General features: G+C 49.5%; 1 protein-coding gene across 1 annotated transcript in view; it reads left to right on the top strand.

Moving 5' to 3' along the window:
* LOC138257896 (ubiquitin-like) overlaps positions 1 to 22,001 on the top strand; it is a 230,330-nt gene that overhangs the window by 195,322 nt on the left and 13,007 nt on the right. Inside the window, exon 3 of the mRNA XM_069205904.1 lies at positions 12,037 to 12,081. Coding sequence (XP_069062005.1) covers positions 12,037 to 12,081 — 45 coding nt within the window. The remainder of the gene's footprint in view (positions 1 to 12,036; positions 12,082 to 22,001) is intronic.

Genomic DNA, 22,001 nt, shown 5'->3' with positions numbered 1-22,001 from the left:
GTTAGGTGCAAAGTTACTTAGTGTGAGGGCACCCTGGCACTAGCCAAGGTGCCCCCACATTGTTCAGAGCCATTTCACTGAACTTTGTGAGTGCGGGGACACCATTACACGCTTGCACTACATATAGGTCACTACCTATATGTAGCTTCACCATGGTAACTCCGAATATGGCCATGTAACATGTCTATGATCATGGAATTGCCCCCTCTATACCATCCTGGCATTGTTGGTACAATTCCATGATCCCAGTGGTCTGTAGCACAGACCCTGGTACTGCCAGACTGCCCTTCCTGGGGTTTCACTGCAGCTGCTGCTGCTGCCAACCCCTCAGACAGGCAGCTGCCCTCCTGGGGTCCAGCCAGGCCTGGCCCAGGATGGCAGAACAAAGAACTTCCTCTGAGAGAGGGTGTGACACCCTCTCCCTTTGGAAAATGGTGTGAAGGCAGGGGAGGAGTAGCCTCCCCCAGCCTCTGGAAATGCTTTGTTGGGCACAGATGTGCCCAATTCTGCATAAGCCAGTCTACACCGGTTCAGGGACCCCTTAGCCCCTGCTCTGGCGCGAAACTGGACAAAGGAAAGGGGAGTGACCACTCCCCTGACCTGCACCTCCCCTGGGAGGTGTCCAGAGCTCCTCCAGTGTGCTCCAGACCTCTGCCATCTTGGAAACAGAGGTGCTGCTGGCACACTGGACTGCTCTGAGTGGCCAGTGCCACCAGGTGACGTCAGAGACTCCTGCTGATAGGCTCCTTCAGGTGTTAGTAGCCTTTCCTCTCTCCTAGGTAGCCAAACCCTCTTTTCTGGCTATTTAGGGTCTCTGTCTCTGGGGAAACTTTAGATAACGAATGCATGAGCTCAGCCGAGTTCCTCTGCATCTCCCTCTTCACCTTCTGATAAGGAATCGACCGCTGACCGCGCTGGAAGCCTGCAAACCTGCAACATAGTAGCAAAGACGACTACTGCAACTCTGTAACGCTGATCCTGCCGCCTTCTCGACTGTTTTCCTGCTTGTGCATGCTGTGGGGGTAGTCTGCCTCCTCTCTGCACCAGAAGCTCCGAAGAAATCTCCCGTGGGTCGACGGAATCTTCCCCCTGCAACCGCAGGCACCAAAAAGCTGCATTACCGGTCCCTTGGGTCTCCTCTCAGCACGACGAGCGAGGTCCCTCGAATCCAGCGACACCGTCCAAGTGACCCCCACAGTCCAGTGACTCTTCAGCCCAAGTTTGGTGGAGGTAAGTCTTTGCCTCACCTCGCTGGGCTGCATTGCTGGGAACTGCGACTTTGCAAGCTACTCCGGCCCCTGTGCACTTCCGGCGGAAATCCTTCGTGCACAGCCAAGCCTGGGTCCACGGCACTCTAACCTGCATTGCACGACTTTCTAAGTTGGTCTCCGGCGACGTGGGACTCCTTTGTGCAACTTCGGCGAGCACCATTTCACGCATCCTCGTAGTGCCTGTTTTTGGCACTTCTCCGGGAGCTACCTGCTTCAGTGAGGGCTCTTTGTCTTGCTTGACGTCCCTTCTCTCTTCAGGTCCAATTTGCGACCTCCTGGTCCCTCCTGGGCCCCAGCAGCGTCCAAAAACGCCAAACGCACGATTTGCGTGTAGCAAGGCTTGTTGGCGTCCATCCGGCGGAAAAACACTTCTGCACGACACTCCAAGGCGAGCGGATCCGTCCACCAAAGGGGAAGTCTCTAGCCCTTTTCGTTCCTGCAGAAACCTCAGCTTCTTCTGTCCAGTCGAAGCTTCTTTGCACCCGCAGCTGGCATTTCCTGGGCATCTGCCCATCTCCGACTTGCTTGTGACTTTTGGACTTGGTCCCCTTGTTCCACAGGTACCCTAGATTGGAAATCCACAGTTGTTGCATTGCTGGTTTGTGTCTTTCCTGCATTATTCCTCTAACACGACTTCTTTGTCCTTAGGGGAACTTTAGTGCACTTTGCACTCACTTTTCAGGGTCTTGGGGAGGGTTATTTTTCTAACTCTCACTATTTTCTAATAGTCCCAGCGACCCTCTACAAGGTCACATCGGTTTGGGGTCCATTCGTGGTTCGCATTCCACTTCTGGAGTATATGGTTTGTGTTGCCCCTATCCCTATGTTTCCCATTGCATCCTATTGTAACTATACATTGTTTGCACTGTTTTCTAAGACTATACTGCATATTTTTGCTATTGTGTATATATATCTTGTTTATATTTCCTATCCTCTCACTGAGGGGACACTCTAAGATACTTTGGCATATTGTCATAAAAATAAAGTACCTTTATTTTTAGTATAACTGTGTATTGTGTTTTTTTATGATATTGTGCATATGACACTAAGTGGTACTGTAGTAGCTTCACACGTCTCCTAGTTCAGCCTAAGCTGCTCTGCTAAGCTACCATTATCTATCAGCCTAAGCTGCTAGACACCCTATACACTAATAAGGGATAACTGGGCCTGGTGCAAGGTGTAAGTACCCCTTGGTACTCACTACAAGCCAGTCCAGCCTCCTACATAGGGTGGTTAGGGGATACCGTGATACCCTTTTTACCTGTTGATGGAGAGGGATCCTGAGTTTTCAGGCCTTCTCTCCTTTGCTTTTTCATTTCAGTAGAAATGAGAGGGAACAATTCCTCAGGGATGCCCAGCATGGCTGCATGGGCATAAAACTCTACATCAGCCCAACCTGAGGCCTCTAGGTCATTACCTAAGAGACAGTCTACAGGTAAGCTAGGTGATACCACCACCTGCTTAGGGCCAGTAACTCCACCCCAACTAAACTGAATTATAGCTAAGGGAAGAAACTTAGTGGAGTTATGGACATCAATAATCTTATACTGTTGTCCAATGATGTGTTGATCAGGGTGCACTAGGTTTTCAGTCACCTAAGTGATACTGGCACCTGTGTCCCTGTAGGCTAAGGCCTCAACACCATTTATTGAAACTGTCTGCCTGTACTTATCCATTGTAAGGGGACAAGCAGCCAGTGTGGCAAGGCCAATGCCACTAGGTGTGGCAGAAACTGTCTTGGGACTGACTACCCCAGTTTCTACTATGGACCCATAAGTGAACCCAACTACACCCTTAACTTGACTGTTGCCAGCAGTCCCACCACTTGTACCACTACTGCTAGGGGCACTAGAGCTTGATGTATTAGTGGTGGTAGGCTCAGGGGGTTAACCTGGACAGGACTTATCCCCTGGCCTATGGCCTCTATTTTTACACACAAAGCACCAAGGCTTTTTAAATTGTGTAGGTTGAGAAGAAGAGGAAGAATTTGCTTTATCCCCACCCCCTGAAGAGTGTTTATGATTTGAAGTGGGATCTTTGGTTTTACCCTTATCCCCATGCTTATCTTGAGATTTTTCACCATCTTTCTTCTTAGTGTTCTCTTTGTCACCCCCTGTATGAACTTTTCTGTTCTCCCTTGTTCTGACCCATTTGTCTGCCTTCTTTCCCAATTCTTGGGGAGAGGTCAGATCAGAGTCCACCAAGTACTGGTGCAACAAATCAGACACACAATTATTAAGAATATGCTCTCTCAGGATTAAGTTATACAGGCTGTCATAATCAGTAATTTAACTGCCATGTAACCACCCCTCCAAGGCCTTCACTGAATGGTCAATGAAATCAACCCAGTCTTGTCAAGACTCCTTTTTGGTCTCTCTGAACTTTATCCTGTATTGTTCAGTGGTTAAGCCATAACCATCCAGGAGTGCATTCTTAAGAACATGGAAATTATTGGCATCACTTTCTTTCACAGTAAGGAGCCTATCCCTACCTTTTCCACTAAATGATAGCCATAGGATAGCAGCCCACTGCCTTTGAGGGACATCCTGTACAACACAGGCCCTCTCAAGTGCAGCAAACCACTTGTTAATGTCATCCCCCTCCTTATAAGGGGGAACTATCTTGTGCAGATTCCTGGAATCATGCTCTTTTACAGGATGACTATGGGGAATACTGCTGCTGCCACCATGGGTTTCAAAACCCAACTTCTGTCTTTCCTTCTCTAATTCAAAAGACTGTCTGTCCAAATCCAGCTGTTGCTTTTTAAGCTTCAGTCTTTTTTGTTCCACCCTCAACTTATTGAGTTCCCTCTCTAACATTCTGTCATCAGGGTTGGTGGGAGGGACATTCCTAGAAACAGAGGTATGATGGGAATGAACAGAAGGAGACCTGTCCCTTACAGAAGCCAACCTAACAGCTTGGTTGACAGTGTAATGTGAGAGCACATCATCTGGATGATGTGACTCCACCTCAGAACCAACTATGCTAGACTGTCTAGTAATGGGCAGGCTAGGAAGTTTCTTCCTTGAATCTTTTCCTGGGAGAGTCCCTGGATCAGATTGGGAACCACTAGCTACCTTTTCAACAGATGTGGCACTTATTGCCTTATCTTGTTCTCTAAGCATGTTAACTAACAATTCCAAGGAAGGATTCTTCCCTACACTCAAACCTCTCTCTATGCAGAGACTCCTTGCTCCTTTCCAGCTAAGGTGATCATATGCAAGTTTGGACAGATCAGCATTTTGGCCTGTGCCAGACATTTTTAGAGAGAGTTAAGGTGATAGAAAAAGAGAAAAAAGTTTTCAGAACTTTTTGGAAAGACAGAAAAAAAAACTTTTTAAACTTTTAAGAACTTTTTGAAAGTTTAGAAGTACTTTTCAGCACTTAGAAAACAGTGAAAAGAGGAAATGCAAAACATTTTAGCTATGTGTACACAAACTGAACTTGTTTTGTATATCTTTCTCTTATGAAAAGTACAATGACAAGAGTGGTAAGTAGTCTCAAAGCACTTATCCCACCGCTGCACAACCAATGTAGGAGGCTGGACTGGCTTTTAGTGAGTACCAAGGGGTACTTACACCTTGCACCAGGCCCAGGTATCCCTTATTAGTGTATAGGGTGTCTAGCAGCTTAGGCTGATAGATAATGGTAGCTTAGCAGAGCAGCTTAGGCTGAACTAGGAGACGTGTGAAGCTACTACAGTACCACAAGTGTCACTTGCACAATATCATAAGAAAACACAATACACAGTTATACTAAACATAAAGGTACTTTATTTTTATGACAATATGCCAAAGTATCTCAGAGAGTACCCTCAGAGTGAGGATAGAAAATATACACAAGTTATATGTACACAGTACTAAAAATATGCAGTATAGTCTTAGAAAACAGTGCAAACAATGTATAGTTACAATAGGATGCAATGAGAACACATAGGGATAGGGGCAACACAAACCATATACTCCAAAAGTGGAATGCGAACCACGAATGGACCCCAAACCTATGTGACCTTGTAGAGGGTCCCTGGGACTATTGGAAAATAGTGAGAGTTAGGAAAATAACCCTCCCCAAGACCCTGAAAAGTGAGTGCAAAGTGCACTGAAGTTCCCCAAAGGACAAAGAAGTCGTGAAAGAGGAATAATGCAGGAAAGACACAAACCAACAATGCAACAACGGTGGATTTCCAATCTAGGGTACCTGTGGAACAAGGGGACCAAGTCCAAAAGTCACAAGCAAGTCGGAGATGGGCAGATGCCCAGGAAATGACAGCTGTGGGTGCAAAGAAGCTTCTACTGGACAGAAGAAGCTGAGGTTTCTGCAGGAACGAAAAGGGCTAAAGACTTCCCCTTTGGTGGACTGATCCCACTCGTCGTGGAGAGTCGTGCAGAAGTGTTTTACCGCTGAAGGAATGCCAACAAGCCTTGCTAGCTGCAAATTGTGCGGTTACTGTTTTTGGATACTGCTGTGGCCCAGGAGGGACCAGAATGTCGCAAATTGGACCAGGAGGTAGAGGGGACATCAAGCAAGACAAGGAGCCCTCTCAGCAGCAGGTAGCACCCGGAGAAGTGCCAGAAACAGGCACTACGAGGATGCGTTAAATGGTGCTCACCCGAAGTTACACAAAGGAGTCCCACGTCGCCGGAGACCAACTTAGAAAGTCGTGCAATGCAGGTTAGAGTGCCGTGGACCCAGGCTTGGCTGTGCACAAAGGATTTCCGCCGGAAGTGCACAGGGGCCGGTGAAGTTGCAAAAGTCGCGGTTACCAACAATGCAGTCTGGCGTGGGGAGGCAAGGACTTACCTCCACCAAACTTGGACTGAAGAGTCACTGGACTGTGGGAGTCACTTGGACAGAGTTGCTGGATTCAAGGGACCTCGCTCGTCGTGCTGAGAGGAGACCCAAGGGACCGGTAATGCAGCTTTTTGGTGCCTGCGGTTGCAGGGGGAAGATTCCGTCGACCCACGGGAGATTTCTTCGGAGCTTCTAGTGCAGAGAGGAGGCAGACTACCCCCACAGCATGCACCACCAGGAAAACAGACGGGAAGGCGGCAGGATCAGCGTTACAGAGTTTCAGTTGTCGTCTTAGCTACTTTGTTGCAGTTTTGCAGGCTTCCAGCGCGGTCAGCAGTCGATTCCTTGGCAGAAGGTGAATAGAGAGATGCAGAGGAACTCTGATGAGCTCTTGCATTCGTTATCTAAAGTTTCCCCAGAGACAGAGACCCTAAATAGCCAGAAAAGAGGGTTTGGCTACCTAGGAGAGAGGATAGGCTAGCAACACCTGAAGGAGCCTATCAGAAGGAGTCTCTGACGTCACCTGGTGGCACTGGCCACTCAGAGCAGTCCAGTGTGCGAGCAGCACCTCTGTTTCCAAGATGGCAGAGGTCTGGAGCACACTGGAGGAGCTCTGGACACCTCCCAGGGGAGGTGCAGGTCAGGGGAGTGGTGTGAGAAAGTAGCCTCTTTCTAGCCTTGTTACCCCCCACTTTTGGCCTGTTTGTGAGTGTATGTCAGGGTGTTTTCACTGTCTGACTGGGATCCTGCTAGCCAGGGCCCAGTGCTCATAGTGAAAACCCTATGTTTTCAGTATGTTTGTTATGTGTCACTGGGACCCTGCTAGTCAGGACCCCAGTGCTCATAAGTTTGTGGCCTATATGTATGTGTTCCCTGTGTGGTGCCTAACTGTCTCACTGAGGCTCTGCTAACCAGAACTTCAGTGGTTATGCTCTCTCATATCTTTCAAATTGTCACTAACAGGCTAGTGACCAATTTTACCAATTTATATTGGCTTACTGGAACACCCTTATAATTCCCTAGTATATGGTACTGAGGTACCCAGGGTATTGGGGTTCCAGGAGATCCCTATGGGCTGCAGCATTTCTTTTGCCACCCATAGGGAGCTCTGACAATTCCTACACAGGCCTGCCACTGCAGCCTGAGTGAAATAACGTCCACATTATTTCACAGCCATTTTACACTACACTTAAGTAACTTATAAGTCATCTATATGTCTAACCTTTACCTGGTAAAGGTTAGGTGCAAAGTTACTTAGTGTGAGGGCACCCTGGCACTAGCCAAGGTGCCCCCACATTGTTCAGGGCCAATTCCCCGTACTTTGTGAGTGCGGGGACACCATTACACGCGTGCACTACATATAGGTCACTACCTATATGTAGCTTCACAATGGTAACTCCGAATATGGCCATGTAACATGTCTATGATCATGGAATTGCCCCCTCTATGCCATCCTGGCATAGTTGGCACAATCCCATGATCCCAGTGGTCTGTAGCACAGACCCTGGTACTGCCAAACTGCCTTTCCTGGGGTTTCACTGCAGCTGCTGCTGCCTCCAACCCCTCAGACAGGTTTCTGCCCCCCTGGGGTCAAGCCAGGCTTGTCCCAGGATGGCAGAACAAAGGACTTCCTCTGAGAGAGGGTGTTACACCCTCTCCCTTTGGAAAATGGTGTGAAGGCAGGGGAGGGGTAGCCATGTTACATGGCCATATTCAGAGTTACCATTGTGAAGCTACATATAGGTAGTGACCTATATGTAGTGCACACGTGTAATGGTGTCCCCACACTCACAAAGTCCGGGGAATTGGCCCTGAACAATGTGGGGGCACCTTGGCTAGTGCCAGGGTGCCCTCACACTAAGTAACTTTGCACCTAACCTTTACCAGGTAAAGGTTAGACATATAGGTGACTTATAAGTTACTTAAGTGCAGTGTAAAATGGCTGTGAAATAACGTGGACGTTATTTCACTCAGGCTGCAGTGGCAGGCCTGTGTAAGAATTGTCAGAGCTCCCTATGGGTGGCAAAAGAAATGCTGCAGCCCATAGGGATCTCCTGGAACCCCAATACCCTGGGTACCTCAGTACCATATACTAGGGAATTATAAGGGTGTTCCAGTAAGCCAATGTAAATTGGTAAAATTGGTCACTAGCCTGTTAGTGACAATTTTAAAGAAATGAGAGAGCATAAGCACTGAGGTTCTGATTAGCAGAGCCTCAGTGAGACAGTTAGTCACTACACAGGTAACACATTCAGGCACACTTATGAGCACTGGGGCCCTGGATACCAGGGTCCCAGTGACACATGCAACTAAAACAACATATATACAGTGAAAAATGGGGGTAACATGCCAGGCAAGATGGTACTTTCCTACACCGGGTCTGTGCTAGAGACCCGTGGGATCATGGGATTGTGCCAACAACGCCAGGATGGCATAAAGGGGGCAATTCCATGATCTTAGACATGTTACATGGCCATATTCGGAGTTACCATTGTGAATCTATACATAGGTAGTGACCTATGTATAGTGCACGCGTGTAATGGTGTCCCCGCACTCACAAAGTCCGGGGAATTTGCCCTGAACCATGTGGGGGCACCTTGGCTAGTGCCAGGGTGCCCACACACTAAGTAACTTAGTACCTAACCTTTACCAGGTAAAGGTTACACATGTAGGTGACTTATAAGTTACTTAAGTGCAGTGGTAAATGGCTGTGAAATAACGTGGACGTTATTTCACTCAGGCTGCAGTGGCAGGCCTGTGTAAGAATTGTCAGAGCTCCCTATGAGTGGCAAAAGAAATGCTGCAGCCCATAGGGATATCCTGGAACCCCAATACCCTGGGTACCTCAGTACCATATACTAGGGAATTATAAGGGTGTTCCAGTATGCCAATGTAAATTGGTGAAATTGGTCACTAGCCTGTTAGTGACAATTTGGAAAGAAATGAGAGAGCATAACCACTGAGGTTCTGGATAGCAGAGCCTCAGTGAGACAGTTAGTCATAACACAGGTAACACATACAGGGCACACTTATGAGCACTGGGGCCCTGGCTGGCAGGGTCCCAGTGACACATACAACTAAAACAACATATATACAGTGAAAATGGGGGTAACATGTCAGGCAAGATGGTACTTTCTTACAGTGGTATAGTAGGAGCTTTACATGTCTCCTAGTTCAGCCTAAGCTGCTTTGCCATAGCTACCTTCTATCAGTCTAAGCTGCTAGAAGCACCTCTTCTACACTAATAAGGGATAACTGGACCTGGCACAAGGTGTAAGTTCCTCTGGTACCCACTACAAGCCAGGCCAGCCTCCTACAGGGAGCTGCTGCCAAAGCATTTCCATGCTTGCTGAAGCATTGGCACTGCGAGGGAAGCCTTAAGGACTTTGAATTAAAAAAATATATTTAAAAAGTAGGGACCGCAGGGGGAGCCCTTGACGGCTCCCACGCGGTCCCACATAGCCCACAAAGGGATTAAAGAAAAAAAGGAAAAAAAAGAATAATCCCTGTAGCTCAGTTTGAATGTTGCAGTTCTTCACACTGAGCTATGGGAGTTTGAGTTAAGGTGGACTCTTTTTTTTTGTTTTAGTTGATAAGAAATAATTCTACTTTTTAAAATATATTAATGTATTTTTCTTTTAAATCCAAAAAAAATATCTCATTCTAAGTATATGAGATATTAAAGCCTAAAAGAACTCTCTCTTTCTCTCTCACTTTCTTTCTCGCCTTCTGTCTCTCTTTCAATTCATTTCTCTCACTCACACAACCACTCAGACACTCACACACCCCCTCACAGACCCACTCAGACACTCACCCCCCCCACAGACCCACTCAGACACTCATGCAGCCACTCACAGACCCACTCAGACATTCACGCACCTACTCACAGACCCACTCAGACACTCACACACCCCCTCACAGACCCACTCAGACACTCACACACCCCTCACAGACCCACTCAGACACTCATGCACCCACTCACTGACCCACTCAGACATTCACGCACCTACTCACAGACCCACTCAAACACTCACACACCCCCTCACAGACCCACTCAGACACTCACATACCCCCTCACAGACCCACTCAGACACTCATGCACCCACTCACAGACCCACTCAGACACTCACGCACCTACTCACAGACCCACCCAGACGCTCACAAACCCCCTCACAGAACCACTCAGACACTCACACACCCACTCACAGACCCACTGACACCCTCATGCAGCCATTCACAGACCCGTGCACAGACTGTCGCTCTCTTACACTCAGACAGACAATCTGACAACCACTCTCAACCCCCAGATAAACTCTCTCACACCTATTCTCACACCGAGAGAAGCTGTGGCTAACTCCCCCTGCGCTCAGCGAAAGGGCTGTGCACAGTGTGGGTTTGGGTCGTTGGGGAGTGTTGGCCGCAGGATCTGGCTGCAGTCTAGATCTTGTGGGCAACGTCCCCTGCACATGGGTGAAGGACGTGCACAGGTGGGTGCTTATAGGGAGTTGGCCTCAGGGCCTAGCTGCAGGCCAGGCTATACGTTAAAAAAACATAGAAATTCAGTTAAAAAAACTAAGGTTACAAAGAAGTTATAGTTACAAATTTTAATTTAAAAAACACATATAAATTCACTTAAAAAACCAAAGGTTACAGGGACGTTATAGTTAGGCTCATATTTAAAACATACAAAACCATAGGAATTCACCAGTTATAGTTAGAGTTACCTCAAGTAACTATAACTCGTGCTTAAGGTAACTATAACTCGCGTCCTTGCCATGTACTGCAAAATACCCTACAAATTGTGGCAATCATGCCATCTTTCATAGCTTTGTTGATTATATCAATGTAATATTTTCAGTCACATTTTTTGTAAAAAAAACGTGCAACACTTCGGAAATCTCAAGCGCTTATAAAAACCTCTCATCCAACCATGGGGGCAGTATCCTCCCTCCTCGGCTCAATGGCCTTCTGTATATTTCTCACACCGAATGTGTGTCTTCATATGAGACCATTACAGGAATGTCCCTAGGACCAGTGGGACCAGCCGACAGGCAATTGGGTGGACAGAATTCAGCTTTCCAATCACCCGAAAACTGTCATTGAAATGGTGGCGCTCTCCAACCAACATCCTGCGAGGAACACCATTCCATCAGGACATTCCTCTTTAAGCAATAGTCACGGATGCCTCTCTCGTAGGATGGGGAGCCAACATGGGCCACCTACAAGTGGAAGAGGTCACGGAGAAACTTATCACAATAATCTCTTAGAGCTGCGCTCATCCATCATTCACCTCCAACTCCCTGCTTGTTCAGACGGACAATACAGCAACCAGGTACTACCTCAACAAACAGGGTGGAACGAGGTCCAGGCTCTTGTCTCACGAAGCCCGGATAATCTGGAAATAGCTTCTAGGGACATTGTTTCTCTCTCATCCATTTGCCTTTCTCACCATTGCACTCAGTATTGCTCCCTGACTCCACCGTCTGCTTTTCTCTGCCCCCACCAAAGCCCCCCAGGTTGCTCCCCCATCCGCGCCTCGTGTTGATGACTCCAAACAAGCGGCTTCTCCCAACAGAGTTCCCTTGCTGTGTCTGCCCTGTATTGGTTCCCACCACCCACTATTAAAAAAAATGGATCAGTAAATAAAAAGGGAGAACAATGCCCGGGCAGCTGCATGAAGCTCTTTTTAATTCTTCTTTAGACATGCTGCACAGCATCGGGGATGCTCTACAGCATCGCTAAAAACCAGTGCAAAAGGTGGGATTTATTGGCTTTGCCAGTGCTTGTTGTTATATCATCTATGTGTAATTTGCTCATTGTACAATGTGATATGCCCCCCTTTCCGTCCAAAGTAAACAGGTAGGTTTTAGAGAAAATTCACACATTATTTTTGAAAGTAGAAATGATACCTGACGCAAAGGAAGTGTCCCTCTGTGCTCTTTCCCCTAACTATTTATTTTAAATTGTCTTGTAGGAAGTTCTACAGGATCCTGTTGCAGTTGAAGAGGGCTCTTTTTGTGTAAGTTTATTTGTGTCAAATCCTGAATGAAGCCCTTCATCTCTGTTTTATCTAAGTCCCTCTTCTCTTTTCATTGATATGTTATGTTCTCCAGTGTATGGTGCAGCTTGTGAGTGCCCTCTTGTGGTGTCAGAGGGCACTGCCGAAACGTGAAGATGTTGGGTACTTTATGACATCACATCAGCTCATCATCTCCTTCACCCACTCTCCCTGGGTTTTCACTGACTGAAGGGACTCATTGCAGGGATTGTTGGCTGTGCTGCTGCCTCTTAGGTGCCCATTCCTCTCCCACCTACACATAAGGGACTAGGTGTCCTGCAGTGTGGAGGCAGTCTCTTGTCCTGGAAAATATTGCTATTTTATAGTCTACCCTGCAAACTAAATGATCCTCTCAGATGCACATCCTGGTGATTTGGAGTCTCTTCCTATGTTTAAAGCCCCCCTACCGTCTCTGCGGTCTCTGGGGACTTCAGGAAGTGTTCAGAGGGTGGGACATTGCAGCACGACCCTTATGGTTTTCCATCCGTCTCCATCAGGAGTCCTCATTTGTGGGATGCCATGGAAACGCGAGTGCTGCTTTCGGACCTTTCTGCTCCTTCTCCTTGTCGTAAGAGCAGAGCGCAGGGACCACAATTCATGTTTCTAATAATCTACTTTAATTCAGGCAGGACAGAGGTTACAATTACAGTGTCCTTTCTACACAGCAGTGAATACAATTCTAGTAAGCATTTGCAATGCAATGGGTCTCGCGTTTGCTCGAGTTAGCGCAATTAGCGTTGTAAATTCCTAACTGGACTTTTCTAGCCACATAAATTGAAAATGAACAGTACAACAGTTGACATAAGCGGGCCGTTTCAAAGCACCGCAGCGGCCATGAGCGCGAGAAACACAAAAGGAAAGAGAAGTTTGCTCGCTGTAAGGAAATACCTCCTTGGCAAAGTTACCCCTGACTTTTTGCCTTTTGTTGATGCCAGTTATGATTGAAAGTGTGCTGGGACCCTGCTAACCAGACCCTAGCACCAGTGTTCTTTCCCTAAACTGTACCATTGCTTCCACAATTGGCACAGCCCTGGCACCCAGATAAGTCCCTTGTAAATGGTACCCCAGGTACTAAGGGCCCTGATGCCCGGAAGGTCTTTAAAGGCTGCGCTTGTCTTATGCCACCCTGGGGACCCCTCACTCTGACATGCACACTGCCTCACAGCTTGTGTGTTCTGGTGGGGAGAAAATTACTAAGTCGACATGGCATTTCCCTCAGAGTGCCATGCCCACCTCTCACTGCCTGTGGCATAGGTAAGTCATCCTTCTAGCAGGCCTTACAGCCCTAAGGCAGGGTGCACTATACCACAGGTGAGGGCATATGTGCATGAGCACTATGCTCCTTCAGTGTCTAAGCAAATGCTTAGACTTTGTAAGTGCAGTGTAGCCATAAAGAGTATATGGTCTGGGAGTTTGTCAAACACAAACTCCACAGTTCCATAATGGCTACAATGAAATCTGGGAAGTTTGGTATCAAAGTTTTCAGCACAATAAATGCACACTGATGCCAGTGTGGGATTTATTGTAAAATGCACCCAGAGGGCATCTTAGAGATGCCCCCTGAATACCAGCAGACTCCTAGTGCTAGGCCGACCAGTTTCTGCCAGCCTGACACAATCAGATGAGTTTCTGGCCACATGGGGTGAGTGCCTTTGTCACTCTGTGGCCAGGAACAAAGCCTGTACTGGGTGGAGGTGCTTCTCACCTCCCCTGCAGGAACTGTAACACCTGGTGGTGAGCCGCAAAGGCTCATGCCTTTTGTTACAGCACCCCAGGGCATCCCAGCTAGTGGAGATGCCTGCCCCTCCGGCCACTGCCCCCACTTTTGGCATGAAGGCAGGAGAGGATGTTGAGAAAAACAAGTAGGAGTCACCCACCAGTAAGGACAGCCCCTAAGGTGTCCTGAGCTGAGGTGACCCCTGCCTTTAGAAATCCTCCATCTTGAGATTGGAGGATCTCCCCAATAGGATTAGGGATGTGCCCCCCTCCCCTCAGGGAGGAGGCACAAAGAGGGTGTAGCCACCCTCCAGGACAGTAGCCATTGGTTACCCACCTCCTGACCTAAACACACCCCTAAATCTAGTATTTAGGGGCACCCCAGAACCCAGGAAATCAGGGCCCGTATTTATACTTTTTGACGCTAAACTGCGCTAACGCAGTTTAGCGTCAAAAAATTTTGCGACGGCTAACGCCATTCTGAAGCGCCATGCGGGCGCCGTATTTATTGAATGGCGTTAGCCGGCGCAAGCAGACCGGCGCTGCCTGGTGTGCGTGGAAAAAAACCACGTACACCAGGCAGCGCCGGCGTAGGGAAAAATGGCGTTAGGGCGTCTTAAAATGGCGCAAGTCAGGTTGACGCTAAAAAATCGTCTTAACCCGATTTGCGCCATTTTAAACGACGCCCAGACGCCATTTACATGACTCCTGTCTTAGTAAAGACAGGAGTCATGCCCCCTTGCCCAATGGCCATGCCCAGGGGACTTATGTCCCCTGGGCATGGTCATTGGGCATTGTGGCATGTAGGGGGGCACAAATCAGGCCCCCCTATGCCAAAAAAAAAAAAATGTATACTTACCTGAACTTACCTGAATGTCCCTGGGGTGGGTCCCTCCATCCTTGGGTGTCCTCCTGGGGTGGGCAAGGGTGGCAGGGGGGGTGCCTGGGGGCAGGGGATGGCACCTGTGGGCTCATTTTGAGCCCACAGGCCCCTTAACGCCTACCCTGACCCAGGCGTTAAAAAGTGGCGCAAATGCGGAGTTTTTTGACCCGACCACTCCCGGGCGTGATTTTTGCCCGGGAGTATAAATACGACGCATTTGCCTCGCCGTCATTTTTTTAGATGGGAACGCCTTCCTTGCATCTCATTAACGCAAGGAAGGCGTTCACGCAAAAAAATGACGCTATTTGCCCATACTTTGACGCTAGACGCGTCTAACGCCAAAGTATAAATATGGCGTTAGTTTTGCGCCGAATTTGCGTCTAAAAAAACGACGCACATTCGGTGCAAACGGAGTATAAATATGCCCCCAGATTCCTGCAACCTGAACAAGAAGAAGGACTGCTGACCTGAAAGCCCTGCAGAGACGACCGAGACGACAACTGCTTTGGCCCCAGCCCTACCGACCTGTCTCCCGACTCAAAGAAAACTGCAACAGCGACACATCTGACAGGGACCAGCGACCTCTGAAGCCTCAGAGGACTGCCCTGAAATCCAAAGGACCAAGAAACTCCCGAGAACAGCGGCACTGATCACCCACAGCAACATTTTTGCAACTTTCTAACAACTTTTAAAGAACTCACTCTTCCTGCCGGAAGCGTGAGACTTTACCCTCTGCACCCAACGCCCCCGGCTCGAGCTCCAGAGAACCAACACTATAGGGAGGACTCCCAGCCGACTGCGACCTCGTGAGTAACCCAAGACGACCCCCCTGGACTCCCACATCGACGCATGCAGAGAGAATCCAGAGGCTCCCCCTGACCTCGACTGCCTGTAACAAGGAACCCGACGCCTGGACCAAGCACTGCATCAGCAGCCCCCAGGACCAGAAGGACCCGAACCTCAGTGCAGGAGTGACCATCAGGCGACCCTCTGCCTAGTCCAGTCGGTGGCTGGCCCGTGAAGCCCCCTGTGCCCTGCCTGCACTGCTAGAGTGACCCCCGGATCCCTCCATTCATTTCTATTACAAACCTGACACCTGCTTTGCACACTGCACCCGGCCGCCCCTGTGCCACTGATGGTGTGTTTTGTGTGCCTACTTGTGTCCCCCCCAGTGCTCTACAAAACCCCCTGATCTGCCTTCCAAAGACACAGGTACTTGCCTGCTGGCAGACTGGAACCGGACCACCCCTGTTCTTCATAGGTGCCTATGAGTTTTGGGCTCCTCTTTGACCCCTGCACCTAACCGGCCCTGTGCTGCTGGTGTGGTAACTTTGGGGTTGCCTTGAACCCCTAACGGTGGGCTGCTTATGCCCATGAACTTGAACTTGTAAGTACCTTACTTACCTGACAAACTAACCATTACTTATCTCCCCTAGGGACTGTTGATTTTTGCAGTGTCCACTTTTAAAATAGCTTATTGCCATTTTAACTAAAACTGTGTATGTTACTGCTCTAATTCAAAGTTCCTAACTTAACTGTGTGAAGTACCTTGCATTTTATGTATTTACTTAAAATCTTGAAACTTGTGGTTCTAAAGTAAATTAAGAAAATATATTTTTCTATATAAAAACTATTGGTCTGGAGTTAAGTCTTTGAGTGTGTGTTCCTCATTTATTGCCTGTGTGTGTACAACAAATGCTTAACACTACCCTCTTATAAGCCTATTGTTCAACCACACTACCACAAAATAGAGCATTCGAATTATCTAATTTTGCCACTATCTTACCTTTAAGGGGTACCCTTGGACTCTTTGCACACTATCTCTTACTTTGAGATAGTATTTACAAAGCCACCTTCCTACAACCTGGTATTTATTTCACTCTGCCCATATAGATGGCATCCTGTAGCGTCCTCAATCTCCATTACCAAGGCCTGAGGTCTTGGTGGAGTCGCAAGCCATGCCAACAGTGATCCTGCCTTATCTCCCCCTGCGTGCTGTCTAGATAAGTACCTTTTATAATCAAAACGGCTCAACTGTTCTGTTGCCGTTGCAATTTTTTCTTTAGCATCTGTGAGAAGGGGGGCCAGCTCTGGGTTATTTGGTCTACGAAGTTTGATGTCTCTAAAGGAGTCTTCATATTTTTGGATGTCTTGTTCTAGGGTCCTACGAATCCCTATGTTCTCCGCTATCCACTTACCCCTAATGACCGTTTTAAATGTCTCCCACTCAATCGCTCAGTAGGATGCCGTTCCCGTGTTATTATCAAAGAAATCCCCTATTGCAGCCGATATCGAGTGTTTGAATGCATCATCCTCAAGCATTTCTGCTCTGAGACGCCAATTTGGTATACACGTGTTTCCTCTGTGCCAAGCTAGTGACAACAACAGGGGATTATGATCCGAGATTGTGCTGCATATATATTCCGCTGCTTCCACTACACAGTGTACCTCAGGGGAGGCAATGAATGCGTCTAGACTGACGTGTAGGTTGTGTAGTGTGCAATTAAAAGAGTCTCAGGCTGTTGGATGGAGGTGTCTCCAACTATCAATAAACCTCCACCGTCCCTGCCATTCAGAGAACAATCTAGCCACTTTAGTAGTTTGGGAACGCGGCGGAGGGGTGCGACCTATCTAACTCAGGGTCTGCAATACAGTTAAGGTCTCCCCCTATCAGCGTTGCCTGTGTGAAGTAGGGTCCGAATTCCTGGGAAAGCGATGTAAGAAAAGCTTCCTGCTCCTGGTTTGGTGCCTATATGCCCCCTATTGTTATATCTCTGCCCTCTAGTTTCCCAGCGACCAAGACATATTGCCCCTCCTTATCTATAATTTTGTGTGTCCTCTGGAAGGGCACCTCAGGACGAACCCATATTAGTACACCTCTAGCGAAGGCTGAATAGGTTGTTGCATATATTTGGCCACGCCATCTCTTTGCGAGGGCCCTAACCTCCTGTTCTAAGAGGTGTGTTTCCTGTATTATGGCTACATGTACCCCTCTTGTTTTAAGCTGATTGTAGACCTTATACCTTTTACGCATGCTGTTCAGACCTCTGACATTCCAGGTAATTATTTTGTAAGTCAAGGAGGGATCCATAGTGTATAAGTGTGGAAAATTATGGTGCCCTCACACCCCCATAGCAGCGTGGGGCATACCATCAGAGATGTGCTCATCCTGCTTTTAAATACTTCAAATGTCACTGTGCTGGGAGCAAACAATCTATAACACATGTAACTAGAACCCCAATACCCCAACTCCCTCTCCCCAGGACCAGTATCTATAACTATCCCCGTCCAAACTGTTAAAGCAATGCTAACATTAAGTAGTCATATTTCATTAATATTGTTACTCGGCCGCCCCTGTATCTGCCACAGGTCATTATGCTGTGCAGACAGGAGGAGGACCCATGGACTATGGGCTCCCACAGCCAGGCTCCCTGGGTTGGCTGCAATCCTCTCCCTCCCAGGACCCACATACCACCTGCAAGTCATCTGTCACTGTTCAATAGAGCAAGCTGTTATATTCCGTCTGCGTGGTTACTCCTTAAGTTCATCATCACAAAGCTATACAGAACTCAAATAATATCCTCTGAGGATCTCGGAGTTATTTTGATAGAAGTTTCTTGAGATGAAATGGATGCACTTCCAAAATTGGAGTCATGATTGGAGAGGGCCTCGGCGGAGTGAGTCGAAATAGGATTTCCCCCACTTATAACTGCTGCAACGTCCACTGCTACTCGCATTTCTTGTAGTGCCTGGTGACGTGGGGGTGCCACAATTGGGCCTGTTGCCCCGCTTGCTGGTTGTTCGGGCCATTCCCTGCTGCAAATCTGTGGCCGATGAGTCAAGAGATTCTAACCAGTCCCATACCATCTGGGGTGTAGTGAAAAAGTAGGTCTTATCGCTGAGATACTCTTAATTTGGCCGGGAAGAGCATAGCATATTCAATTTCTCGTCACTGAGTTTTCTTTTGTTATCCTTGAAAGAGGCTCTTTGTTTTTGCGTTTCCCTGGTGAAGTCCGGGAAGATCATTATCTGTTGGTTCCCCAGCTTTATTTCACCCTTCAGTCTTGCTTGGACCAAAATATAGTCTTTGTCTTTCAAATGGAGCAGTTTGGTAACAATTGGGCAAGGTCTTGCCCCTGGGGAGGAGGTCTAGCCGGAACCCTTTGGGCCCTTTCAATGGCAAAGAAGGGGGATAAGCCCTCAGGAACTACCTCTCCCAGTATCCATTTCTCCAGGAAAGTCTCCATACTCTCCGCCCCTTGTTCCACCTTTTCAGGGAGACCCACCAGTCGGATATTGCTCCTACGAGCACGATTTTTGGCGTCCTCTACTCTTGTTTCCAGTATCTTTACTCGGGATGTGAGATCTGTCAGGTCTGCGGAGAAAGCTTTATGGTCTGGGGCCAGTTGTTCAAGGGTTCTTTCATTGGAGACCACTCTACTCATTAGCCTGCGATGGTCGTCCCTAAGCAGGGAGAGATCCACTGTTAGAGTGTCTATTTTGTGTTCGAGGGCCTCTAGGGAGGCTTGGATCGCCTGGAGTATAGTGTCCAGTGTGTCAGGGATTGGTAGACTGTTGCTCACCCCTATGTTAGTGGTCTGCCCAGGCGGCATAGCAGCTCCTAGAGTGTCCGAGTCCTGGCCCTCCTTCTTTTTTGATTTGCCCATCGTGATGGATGTTATCTCCTGTTCTCTCTCTGGGACGAAGCGCCACTAATCACAGCAGGCTATTGAATCCTCATTAATCCAGGAGACAGGCTGCCTAGCTCCAACCACAGCCTCTTTGTGTCTCCAGCAATTGTGAGGCGTATCAGCATACATGAATCAAATCTCCCCTTCTTAGTCCTGGGGTCACGCGCTGGAGCGTGATGTAGCCTTATGTATTTGTGGTATTGTGTGGCTTTGCCTCACTCCGCCGCCAACATTAAGAAAAACTCGCTGTTGCCAATTTTGCCACTTTCTGCTGGGCCCATGAGAGCCACGCTAATTGTGTCAGTGCGGCGCTCCGCAATGATGCGCCACGTGCCAAAGGGCAATTCTAGCGCAATGGGGGTGTAACCACCCCCCAACCACCCTCAGCGTCCACTCGTTACTGAGGGGGCCAGAGGGGCACAGATGGTGGTTCCCGCTACTATGTCCCATCCGTGGGGGGCGGCGTACGGCAATGGATTGAGCCTCCCGCTCCAGTAAACCCAAGCACGGCCCCCACTCACCCCAACGTCGTCCTTCGATTGATCTCAGCAGTACTTGGAGGGGGCGCAGTCGCCCCTGCAGCACCCAGCTCCAGGGTCTACTGTTCAACGGTGCTCCTGTGCACAGCGCAGTCATCGCAGCCTCCTCCCTCCGTGACTCGTGGTCGCCATCTTGTCTCATATCAGCCCGGAGTCCGAAGACTCCGTGCGGCTTTGTGGGGCTCCCTCTGCTTCTGAAAAGTACAGGAATTGGTGCCCCTGCAAGACGTGGCCCTCCGACACCGCTTAGTTCCGCCCTCGGTACCGCCAATTCAACAGGAAACTTAGGGCCCTCCAACTGCAGCCAGGAGCTCCGCTCCAGGCGTGCAGCTTCATCGGTCACAGGCCACGCCCCCAACAATGGATTGGTTTATTGGTTGCCATGGTTGTATGTTGGCATCATGGGACTTGAAGTTTTCATGTTATTTGCTATGTTTTGAACTTTGAACTTGCTGTTTGTAATAAAGTGAAGAAAGGACTGCATAATCCTCGCCTCAGGTCCTGATATAGAATTGAGTTTAAAGGACAGCTTAATTTAATATTTTCATCTACAATATTACAATATGACAGTATATAAAAATACATTTAAAGATATTGGTTGACACAGTATTGCTGCCTCTTCGCATAACATGGCGTCAGGGAGGTGCAGACAGACGGGCTGCTGCGGTATTTCTGAACTTCCCTGTGAGGTAGGGAGGCACAGACAGACGCATACAGATGGGCAGCTGCGGTATTTCTGAGGTTCCCTGTGACGTAGAGGAGCAGAGACAGACAGAGACGCGCTGACAGGGTTTAGTTTCCTGCGCGTGAAGTAGTGCGCGGAGGGATCCCGTGGAAGGACAGGACGGAGACACGCAGACGGCTTTAGTTTCCTGCGCGTGAAGTAGTGCTCGGAGGGATTCTGCGGGTGACCTCGGCAGAGGGATCCCGCGCAGGTGACGACGGTCCCGCCTTTTGTTGCTGTGGCGCAGTTCTGTTCTCTTCAGACGGAGCGGCGACTGGGTGGAGAGCGGAGCCCGGGCCTGAGCAGTGCGAAGCAGATCCCACCCTCACCGTCGGACCGGAGAAAACCGTCCCTGCAGAAGCAGCGAGCGGTACGTGCGGCGGGACACAGGTCGCCTGGCTCTGGGAGACCCAGTGCGGGGCCTTCAGCCAGTCCGGGGGGGGTGCGGGGCCTCCTGTGGTGCCTCCTGTGGCGCAGACACGCTTGGGCACCGGGGGTGAACCAGGGCCGTTAGAGTGGCCTCCGCCCGCCCGGAGCCGTTGCCTGCTGGACGCGGCGGGCTCGGTGACGCGGAGGACGAGCTCTTTGGGGCCCTTAACACCGCAGGGAGGATGGGGTTCACCCGGGGGGGGCCTGAATACTCGTGAAGGGTGGTAACGGGAGGGGAGACAGTTTGTATATCTGGGAGGGGCGGTAACCTGGGGGGGGGTAGAGGCGGAGTTTGAAGGCCTGGGTGGGGTGTTAATCTTAGGGGGAGGGGGTCTGAATGCTCCGGGGAGGGGGGGGGGGGGTGGTGGAGCATCTGAATGGCCGGGAGCGGCTGTCATTTTTTTGGGGGGGGGGGGCGGTGGAGTCGTTGCCCGGTGATCTCCGGGGACGCTACGGTACAGCGGATGTAGGGGCAGAAGATGCTGCCTGAGCTCCCCCTTCAGGGGAGGGGGTAAGTACCGGGCTCGTTGGGGCTCTGCACTGCGGTGGGGGGGTCCCCGGGGCTCCCCACTGGGGTATGGGGGGGCTCCTCGGGGCTCCCCACTGGGGTCGCACTCGGGTGGGGGGGGCTCCCCAGGGCTCTGGGGTGGGGGGGGTCCCTGGGGCTCCGCACTGGGATGGGGGTGACCCGGGACTGCAGTGAGTGGTCCCCGGGGCTCTGCACTGGGGTGGTGGGGGTCCCTGGGGCTCTGCACTGGGGGGGGGTCCCCGGGGCTCTGCAGTGAGGGGTCCCCAGGTGTAGAGACAGAAGATGCTGCCTGTGGTGTATGCGGGCTCTGCAGCTCCCCCTACAGGGAGGGGGCAGTAACGGACTTTTACAGCCTCTTGCGCCACGGGCT

Source organism: Pleurodeles waltl, chromosome 2_1 (assembly GCF_031143425.1).
Source record: "Pleurodeles waltl isolate 20211129_DDA chromosome 2_1, aPleWal1.hap1.20221129, whole genome shotgun sequence".
NCBI lineage: Eukaryota > Metazoa > Chordata > Amphibia > Caudata > Salamandridae > Pleurodeles > Pleurodeles waltl.
The sequence above is the reverse complement of the archived record's forward strand: the minus strand, read 5'-3'. Positions and strand labels throughout refer to the sequence as shown.